Source organism: Gambusia affinis, linkage group LG16 (assembly GCF_019740435.1).
Source record: "Gambusia affinis linkage group LG16, SWU_Gaff_1.0, whole genome shotgun sequence".
In the NCBI taxonomy this organism is placed as follows: Eukaryota; Metazoa; Chordata; class Actinopteri; order Cyprinodontiformes; family Poeciliidae; genus Gambusia; species Gambusia affinis.
The window spans coordinates 7,355,911-7,366,301 of record NC_057883.1 but is presented as its reverse complement, the minus strand read 5'-3'; the positions used below and the strand labels follow the sequence as shown (position 1 = coordinate 7,366,301).

The 10,391-nt window shown below is 38.4% G+C and overlaps 1 protein-coding gene across 1 annotated transcript; it reads left to right on the top strand.

Annotated features, from left to right (window-relative positions):
* Positions 1-57: 57 nt before the first annotated feature.
* On the top strand, positions 58-9,193 carry hadhab (hydroxyacyl-CoA dehydrogenase trifunctional multienzyme complex subunit alpha b). Its single transcript, XM_044142590.1, has 20 exons — positions 58-214; positions 1,393-1,434; positions 1,524-1,594; positions 1,689-1,822; positions 2,021-2,159; positions 2,238-2,357; positions 3,187-3,289; positions 3,434-3,556; positions 3,638-3,756; positions 4,912-4,968; positions 5,058-5,167; positions 5,252-5,386; positions 5,501-5,672; positions 5,782-5,868; positions 5,966-6,106; positions 6,775-6,843; positions 6,967-7,162; positions 7,267-7,381; positions 8,262-8,407; positions 8,502-9,193. The coding sequence occupies exons 1-20, from the start codon at positions 148-150 to the stop codon at positions 8,645-8,647; spliced, it is 2,292 nt and encodes a 763-aa protein (XP_043998525.1). The 5' UTR covers positions 58-147; the 3' UTR covers positions 8,648-9,193.
* The last annotated feature ends 1,198 nt before the right edge of the window (positions 9,194-10,391 follow it).

Here is a 10,391-nt window from a genome sequence, read left to right as displayed (position 1 = left end):
GACCAACGAGATGCGGGGTTTCAACAACAGCCAATCAGCTTCTTGTCCGATGGCTCCATCTCCGGAAGGAGAGTGATGGTAATTTGACAGTGAGCGAGTTCAGTTAGCAGCACTTCGTAGCTCCTTAGACTGACCTCCGCTCCCAACATGGCTGGTGTTCGAGCTCTTGGCGTTCTCTCAAGATTGTCAGCCAGACGATATGCTCTTCTCTCAGGTGGAGTACACCTTCTTTTAGTGCTGAACTCAAACGGAAACAACAACTGTGCGAACAGTTATATTGGAAATACCGGGCTCTGCTAGGGTGTCCCTGTCGAGTAATTAGCCTGTTTGACTAGCAGCTAGCTAGCTCAAATCAAATATGTGGAGCTGTATGTCACAACACGATCGTTTTGATAGTCCAACACATATCTTTATGAGAATCTATACAGACATTTCTTGCAAATATGATTTTCTTTTTATAACATTTTTGTTTTGAAGTTGCAGAATTTTGAGTAAACTAGCAATGCTAACTAGCTCACTGCTAGGGAATCAATGGTGTGATAGCATCCGTTTTCGAAAAGAATAGTCGAATTAGATCATTTTGTTGAAAGCTGTAACGCAATGCCGTTGGCAATTAAGTTTGGATAGTTAGGAGCCGAATTTGAAGCGCTGTGCCATTCATTCGCCATTGTGATGGCCACTGTCACTGAGTCTGGTAAGCGGAGAATCTAGGTGAAGGGTCATTCTCACAAAGCACGGCTACAACCTGAGGTCATGGCAGTCAAATCTAAGCGTCTCTTACACAGAGTATACATTTATTTAAAGTTATTAAATATTAAACCAGATAATCGTTGAATATGTGGAAAAAATGGCACAGGGACAAGAATAGATTCAGATATAAAATGTGAAACTGTATGTAGTTTTTTAGAGTTTTCAAAGCAATTTTGATTGAACGAGCTTTAAAAGACATCTCAGTTGATATATATTTTTGTTTAAGTGCAAAACTTTAAAAAAAATTGCAGCATTTTAAGGTCTGACGTTCTGGTTAATCTTTTCCGTTCAGTTTACAATAAAACATGAAGAACTGTGATCTAAAACCTACTTTTCATTTTTGAAAAATTGCATTATTTCTACAATTTTAGAAATAATTGCTAGAAAACTTTATGCAAATTTTCTTGGATAAATGTTTTATCTTATTAGTAGTTGGATTAAATATTGACCACAACATTAAACTGTAATAATTATTTATTAATGTTTTGGGGATTTTTTACTATGAAAAAAACTATATGTTTACATAATATGACAACATAAACTGAAAATTTTGTGGCATGAAACAGAACAGAAATTCTTCTTGAATAATTTTTTGTTTATGCAATTGTAATAATGTTCCAATTCCACTGTTTCCCTTCTCAGGCAGTACTTTCCGCACCTTCTCAGTAGCTCCTGCCATGCTTGGTAATTTATTTTCTTTATACACAGAATATGTGAATAATTTCCCCCTCGATTACGTTGAAACTAATGTGCTCCTGCTTGTCTGATTTCAGCCCGAACACATGTCAGCTACGAAGTCAAGAATGACGTCGCCGTCATTCGGATCAACGACCCAAACTCCAAGGTGTGAATTCGTTGGAGTTTAAGTCTAACAACTGCACGTCTCTGAATTATGCAGAAGAAATGTGACTTTTGCCGGTTTCCATGTCAACTTCTAGGTTAACACACTGTCAGTTCAGATGCAAACCGAGATGACGGAGGTCATGAATGAAGTGTGGGCCAACGAGGCTGTGAAAAGTGCTGTTCTCATCTCCTCGAAGCCAGGATCCTTCATTGCAGGAGCTGATATTAAGTAAGTTTCCAGTGGTCAATAATGTTCTTAAATATAACAGTTATGAAAGATTGTCTCTGAACTTGTCCTTCTGAATAGAAAACTCCTCCCACAATGCTTTGTGATCAGTACTTGACAAATAAAATAGCAAATTGAGTCTTAAGCAATATGTTCTTTGAATATATTGCTTTAAAAATACAACTTTGTTTTCTTTTTTAGTATGATCCAGGCCTGCAGCAACGCAGAGGAGGTCACTAAACTCTCTCAGACAGGACAGCAGATGTTTGAACGGATTGAAAGATCTCCTAAACCCATTGTTGCTGCCATCAATGGTTCTTGTTTAGGAGGAGGTCTGGAGGTAGGAAACGTAACTTTTAAACCTTAAAGATATTGTTCAGGAGGATGCATTGTAATACTGTCACCTTTTCTACTTTAGTTTGCCATTTCCTGTCAGTACCGAATTGCAACAAAAAGCAAGAAGACAGTCCTAGGTACTCCTGAAGTTATGCTGGGCCTTCTGCCTGGAGCTGGTGGCACACAGAGGCTCCCCAAAATGGTTTGTGTTGGGAAGATTTTCCAAAAGTCTGATTTACATCAAAATATTGATTTCTTGGGCATCTTATCACCTCATAAACACATTCATTTTCATCAGCCGTTGACGTTATGTGTGCAGAATTTGGTGCTTTTCATTTTCAGTGAAGTGTTGGTTGTTTTAAGCCGGAGGATGAATTGCAGTTAAACAGAGTCGAGAAAAGCCACTTTGTTTTTCATAACTTCATTTTCTGTCATATAAATATAAATATATATTTTTTTTCTTTTTAATTTTTCTTTGAAGGTTTTTTAATACTGGAATATTGGGAAAAATTGTCATTAAAATGAACAAAAAATGGAATACATGCTTATTTGAGATTTGGATATTGCTAGGAACTTCCCAACCAGGATTTTTTTTTGTGTGTGTGTACCAGATACATATTCATATATCTAGGAGTAGGCATAAGCTTGGAGTCACACTCCAAAACGGGATAATAAACAAGTGTTGTAGTGTCCATTTTTCCTGGTGGTCAAATAACCTCACACTTTGATCCTTCAGACTCCTATTGAGGAAGCTGAAAGAGCGAGTAATCTCTTTTTCACTAAGAGTGATGATATAAAGGGTGAAAAACATCTAAATTGTGTCTGAAAGCCCAGATTGGCTGCCTCACCTTTTGCTGGAGACATAATCATTTTTAACAAGAAAAATGTTTGTGTCTAACAAAAAAAAAGGCCCAGAAACGTTCTAAGTGTGACTATTTTTCACTACTTATTTAGAAGTGTTTTTAATTTTAAAAAAAATGTTTAAAATGGCTCACCAGTTAGTAAATGTCTGCTGCTGTTGTGACCTGTAGCTTGGTCTTCCAAGTGCCTTTGACGTGATGCTAACAGGAAGAAACATCAGACCAGATAAAGCCAAGAAGATGGGGCTTGTCCACCAGCTTGTTGACCCACTAGGTAAAAGTCTGCTTTTTATTCACTTTTTTTATTTATTTAATGTTTTTGAAAGCTTTACAGACCTTTTAGGTTTTGTAAGACTTTGCCTTTTCCTTTCCATCCCTGAGTTGGAAAGATGATCTACTTTTTTTGCTTGTGCTCCAGGGCCTGGGCTGAAAAGTCCCGAGGAGAGAACAATTGAGTACTTGGAAGAAATTGCTATCGAATGTGCCAGAGGGATTGTCAACAAGAGCATCTCTATTGAGCAAAAGAAAAACGTGATGCAGAGTAAGTCATTTTCCCTCCGTTTGGTGTTTAAATCTGATGTTTTCCTTCATTACAAATGGAATAATTAATCTCCGTCCGCAGGAATTCAAGACTACGCGATGAGCTTTGAGTTTGTGCGGAATAAAATTTATAAAACTGTCCACGATAAAGTCATGAAGCAGAGCAAGGGACTTTATCCAGCACCGCTGAAGATCATTGAAGTAAGTAAAACGCAGTTTAGCTTCGTCTTTGGATCCACATAAATATCTTTAAATTACTGTCGATTTCAATAAATGGTAAAAGTTAGAATTGAATGATAAAGGCATCAATCGTTTGACCTTTATTTTTTAAACCCTGAATCTGTAAAATTCTGACAACCCGATGCATATTTCTATTGATTCTGGTTGATTTTCGATTTGTTTTTAAAGAGTTGCAATTATCATAATTCAAAATGTTTTTACTTCCTGCATAAACTGAACATATAGCTGAACAGTACTGTAAATTTCTTGTAAGATTAAATGAGAGTTGCAGCGCTGCTCGTCTCTCCACCACTGCAGTAAAATCCTTCAGGTTGTGAGATGAAGACTTTTACACACCGAGCACAACTAAAATGATGTTTCATTTTCCTCATTAAATTCTCGTGTATGCCTCCTCCTACATACATGAGTAGATCCATCCGTTTTGAATGTTGTCAAGCATCACTGCCCTAGTGCTTTAAATGTGTGTATTAATTTGCCATGATTGGAGAGCAGTCCTGGGTTCACGTTGGGAGTTCAGAAGCAGATTTTAGCCAAAAGCTAACATGGCGCTAGTGGAGAAAACCTTCATTTCATACATTCTCGAAAAGAGGCATCGCAGGATGTGTAGATTTCTTCTTCTTTCTTCCAAATTCAGAAAGACAGACGGAGGGAACTCGTTATCCAACGCCGCAGTTAAAGCTGCAGTATGGAGCTTTGACAAAAATATGTCTTTAAAATGTGTATTAAAGCTGTCACTATGTTGTGACAGCGTAATATGAGACAAGTAATCTGTGAAAAGATTGAGTTCGCTTTGTGTTTCTGAAGACGGCAGCAGGTTCGTAGGGAGAAGGCAGAGGAGCTTGATTTAATTGTATTTTTCTTCCGTCTCATACTATACTGTCAAAAAATAGTGACTGTTTTAACAAAAAAGAAATAATCTTATAAATGTTACTGCACCTTTAAATACAATCTTGGTGATATTTTGGGATAAAGACAGTTACTACTGTGTTTGACATTTAAACATAATGTTTTGTTTGCCCAATTGTCATCAAAAACAGTTTTTCTGTACAGTAAGTAGACTTTAAAAGAAAATAAGAAAAATTATTATCTTTTTTTTTTCCCCCTCTATCTCCTCAGTGTGTGAAGACTGGAGTGGAGGAGGGCCCCATTGCTGGATACTTGGCAGAGTCTCTGGTAAAGTGTTGTTTTCTTGCATCATTTGTACATTTAGTTCTTGCATCTGTTTCGTTTTGCTGAGCATCACATCTCTTCATTCGCCCCAGAACTTTGGTAAGTTGGCACAAACCCCAGAATCGGCCGCGCTGATCGGCCTGTATCACGGTCAAGTGGCGTGCAAGAAGAGTCGCTTCGGAACCCCGGAGAGACCGGTGAAGTGCGTGTTTTTGATTTGGGACACAGGCTGGTGTTGACGAACCCATTTGTAGTAAAAGGTGACCGGATTTCTGTTTATTCCCAGAACTCTTGCCATTCTGGGAGCAGGTCTGATGGGAGCAGGCATCGCCCAGGTGACTGTGGATAAAGGCATCCGCACAATCCTCAAGGACACCACTGTGGAAGGACTGGCCAGAGGAGAGCAGCAGGTTTTCAAAGGGTCGGTGCAAATGTCATGTCAGGAGGCTCAAAAGCTCATCGGATTTCTGCAACTTTGCAACAATCTTGAATGTTATAAAATGCTATTAAGTTTATATATATATATTTAAACCAGGCTCAATGACAAGACCAAGAAGAAGAGCATCACATCCTTTGAGAGGGACTCCATACTGTCCAACCTGACCGGTCAGATTGATTACAAGGGCTTTGAAAAAGCCGACATGGTTATTGAAGCCGTGTTTGAGGACATCAACATCAAGCATATCGTCCTGAAGGAAGTTGAAGCCGTAAGTGTCATATTGCTCGCCGAGACGTTACGTTTTTTTTCTTTTTTTAAACACTTTCTGGTAAGAATCCAGCAACATTTCGATTAATCCTATCCACATCTGCCGGCAGGTCATCCCCCCTCACTGTATATTCGCAAGCAACACCTCCGCTCTCCCCATCAAGGAAATTGCAGCCGCCAGCAAGCGACCAGATAAGGTTGGATCTTGGAAATTTTGTAAATACAAACTGAAAAAAAACAAAAACAACATTTTATTTGCAAGAAGAAGAGCTGAATAACTCTCTCCACCCTCAGGTGGTTGGAATGCACTACTTCTCTCCGGTGGACAAGATGCAGCTCCTGGAGATTATAACCACTGATAAGACCTCAAAGGACACGACGGCGTCCGCTGTGGCGGTCGGCCTGAAGCAGGGCAAAGTCATCATAGTCGTTGGCGTGAGTTTTAGGACCGTCTTCTGTTTCTTTCAACATTAAACAGGGTGTCGAAACCCTTTAAATTCAGTTAGGTGTTTTCAAGGTTTGGAAAGTGCTTGATATTCAAACTGCACAGTTTGGTAATGAAGTTGTAGTAAAGTTTTGGGAGAAAAGACTCCTTCCCGAAAGGCAAGTGATTATTTATGTTGCGTTTAAATGTTTGATTTGATCAGGAAGGTCATTTACCTTAACACAAACCGATTTGTTCAACGTAAAGAGTATTTATTGTCGCTAATGGCTCAATGAGTCATTGATCTGTGTATTGGCGATTATACATTAGTTATTAAAATTGGGGGACATTTTTTTCTTTTTTTGTTAAATTTGTGTTTAGTTCACATACCAGATAATATTATGACAGAATTTTTTTTAAACATAAAATTTTGTCATATTTAAGCTTTACTTTTGTAGAATATTTTCATTACGACATTATTAATCATAGTAATAAATGATGTCATGTAATACTGAATTGAAACTATCCCCTTTAGACCATTTTGCATTGGTGGTCCTGGAAAAGTTTGAAAACTTAACTTGAAAGTGAATTGGGGGAACGGAGGAAAAAGGAAGTCTGATCATAAAAACAATCTTGTTTGTTTATATTCTCAAGAACTATGATTCTAATCTCTTCTCAGGACGGACCTGGGTTCTACACAACCAGGTGTCTGGCTCCGATGCTGGCTGAAGCAGTGAGAGTTCTTCAGGTTAGTTGTTGCTGCAGAATCCAGCTCTGATGTTTCTCTTCACAGATGTCGCAGAATCCGAGTGAGGATTTATTGCTTCTGCATAACTGTTTTGCGTGCTTTTCGATCTTCGTTCGCACGCAGGAAGGCGTCGACCCCAAGAAGCTGGATAGACTCACAACAAGCTTCGGGTTCCCTGTGGGTGCCGCCACGCTGGCCGATGAAGTCGGCATCGACGTCGCGGCTCACGTGGCCGAGGATCTCGGCAAAGCGTTTGGCTCCCGCTTTGGTGGCGGAAATGTGGAGGTTTTAAAAACCATGGTGGACCAGGGATTTAAAGGTACGGGGTTTGTTTTTTAATTATTATCGTTTTAGTTTTGACGTACAAATGCACCCATTGCTCCTTTTTGCTCACTTTTGAAATAAATGTCGTTAACTATGAAGGACGGAAATCAGGAAAAGGCTGCTACATCTATGAGCCAGGCCGCAAAGGCAAAGAAGTCAATCCAGAGATCGGAGACATTCTGGAGAAATTCAAAATCACGCCAAACCCAGCCGTGTAAGTCATGATGAAACTATTGTACATGCAACAAGTGGAAAATAACCTCTTTAGTCTTTCACAAAATAAATATGTGGTGCTTGTGAAAAATGTAGATACTCGTCTCGTTTACATAGTCACCTGTTATTATGATTGCAAGTTACATACAATTATAAGCATCTGAACTATTTTATCTGCTGTTTCGTCATCTTCCAGTTTGATATACTTACATTTTGTTAGTTCCTAAATTCTTTCTGATTGTCATAACCAATGTTATTTCATCTAAAGGTCACAGTTTGTCTCCAGTGGATAAATCTGGTTACAACACACATTCGATTTTGTTTTCAAAAGGATAAAGAAGGCTGACATTAAGCCTTCTTTATCTAAACCCCCAACTTAAGTCTGACTGAAAATTGCTGTTGCGTGTTTGAAAGCCAGGTCTGTGCCAGGAAGCCGGCTATTTTAAACTAATAACCTATTCTGCCAATAAAAGCGAAAATAAACATTCAGTCAGAATTAAGTTGAAATATTTTTCACGGCCACACAAATTAGCAACTTGCTGTGGGGTATTTTAGGATGTATATATTTAAACTTTAGATTGGAGAAGATCCATAGTAAATTCCAACTTATTCTTAATTTCATTATGTTTACTGAAGTTGTCTGTCATGTTATCAATTTGTTGCTGTTTGTTTTATGTTACGTTTGCATAAGCATTTTTCTACTTACTGCTAATTTAAGGAACTGGTTCCACGTGGCTTTACTACTTCACCTGCATCGTTTTACAAAACCAAAGCAACTATTATCTTGTTGCTAGTTAGAGGTCAGATATTATCTAGTATTGATGCTGTGAGAGAGATTGTCTGTGGGTTATTGTTTAGACTCTTGCTGAATGTTTTTGCAGTTCCTCGGACTCCGATGTGCAGTACAGGCTCGTTTCTCGATTCGTCAACGAGGCGGTGCTGTGTCTGCAAGAGGGCATCTTGAACAGCCCGTTGGAGGGAGACATCGGCGCTGTGTTTGGACTGGGATTCCCCCCCTGTCTCGGCGGTCAGTCAACCTATCCCCGGTGAAACTTACACAAACGTACATGCTTCATCGTGTTTAACCGTTTTGAAAAATATCCTCCATCCGACGCTTCTAGGACCTTTCCGCTTCGTAGACACGTTCGGTGCCAACAAGCTGGTGGAGAAGATGAGGAATTTTGAAGAGGTATACGGGAATCAGTTCACTCCATGCCAACTCCTACTGGATCATGCGAAGGATTCCAGCAGGAAATTTCACAAGTGACCGACTTGTCAGTAGCTCCTAAAAACCTCCAGTTTGTCACTTACAGTGTGCCTAACATCGATTAGTGGGGAGGGCAAACATGCTGACGGTACACTTTGACCGGTTATTAGGTCCAGCTAACCTAAAGTGATGCTGTCTGATGCAATAATTCCTAACCTTCATCACAGCTCTGATTTTTCACTTTTGTGTTGACCGAAGTGAAATCCCACAGATTGCATATATTTTAGCTTGGTGTGCCTAATGAACTGGCAAGAGTGTGCATAAGGACAGCAACGGTGGAAGGCTGTTTTAATTTTTTTTTTTTTTACATAAATGTTCATTTGATGTATAGATTAAGGGGCATATGGACATCAGTTATTTACACATTGCATCTGTAAAGACATTTGCGAAGAAGAAGAAGCGTTACCTGCTGCCAAATGATATCCATGAATGTTGAGGTACATAATGATTCAGCAAGTGTCTTGTTTTCTTTGTACATTAAAGGCTTCCTTGCTTGGTATGGAGAAATATGTAAATGTGAAGCTACAATAAAAATGTTATTGATTAGCCTTTGGTTTTGCATACGTTTGTTTTTTTGTACAGAAGTTTCTCGGAGTTAAAGAAGAGCTGCTCACTAACGGATGTAAACAAACCTGAAGATGATTTCCTTCAGTGGAGAAGACTTGCTTTTTACCCTCAACAGATTAATTTAAAGCTAGCTGCATCTGGAACAAGTGCCAATTTTGAAATACGATTATTACATTTCATAACCTGAACTTTGCAAGCCCTTCTGAGTGTTGGTCATTTGTTTTAAGAAGAATATGAAGCTGGATTTACTTTATAAATCAGCTACACACTTCAAAACAGTCAATAATCATTATGCAAAGGGCTTTGAATTCCTGTTCTTCAGGTACATTTGAAATTAAATATAGTAAAAATATTCTAGTAATTCAGTTCAAAATGTATTTGTGTAGATTTGTTATACAAAGTAATATATTTTTTTTTAAACTTAAATAGTTTTTGCCTGATTTCTATAGATTTTATATTTATTCCTACTGCCTGGTTGCTTTCCTTACACCAACCTTTTTTACACCATTAATATTCTTTGGAAACAGCGCTGTGTGACCGACCAGCTACTTTAGCAACGACCTTTTGGACTAAGCATAAAGCTTTTCTATATTTAAAATATTTACTAACAGAAGAGTAAAAAGGTTGATTTAAAAAGCCATTTTCACTTCACAAACGGAATTTCTTAATAAAAAATTTTAGGTATTTGCTTAGTTGATCGGTGCAAGTTGTTTGTTTGATCTGACGCATTTACTTAAATGCGTCAAAAATGAAGAAATCTGCATGGGGTAAAAACCTTTTAACGCAACTGAGTCAGTTTCTCTTTTTTTTAAACACCTAAAATAAATTAGCTTTTCAATCATAACTTAGTTAAATGTACCTGTAATGGACATGTTAAGAAAAAAAATGTGGTTATTTAATTGAGAATAACTCCAGATAGATATTAAATGTCTCTCCTTTTTTCTTTCTATTTTTTTATTGCTTTATTTTTTGAAAGGTGTGTTTACAAATCAATAATCTCCACAATGTGGTTATGAGAAAATCTAACTCAAATCCAATTCGTCGCGCCAGGTCACATGTCTGGTCTCCATTGTCCGCAGAGCAGGGTGTGTACAGCGGGGATGCTGCGCGGTCGGGTGTGGGAGTAGCTGACTGCCTGGCTGGATGAGTGCGTGTTTTCCCTTCAGCACCATCCTTA

What these genes read in the sequence shown, in the direction of transcription:
- hadhab (XM_044142590.1), top strand. Translation starts at nt 148, where the DNA reads ATGGCTGGTGTTCGAGCTCTTGGCGTTCTCTCAAGATTGTCAGCCAGA. An exon ending in AGTAGCTCCTGCCATGCTTG is followed by an intron (nt 1,435 to 1,523) that starts GTAATTTATTTT and finishes GTCTGATTTCAG; the next exon opens with CCCGAACACATGTCAGCTAC. An exon ending in GATACTTGGCAGAGTCTCTG is followed by an intron (nt 4,969 to 5,057) that starts GTAAAGTGTTGT and finishes CATTCGCCCCAG; the next exon opens with AACTTTGGTAAGTTGGCACA.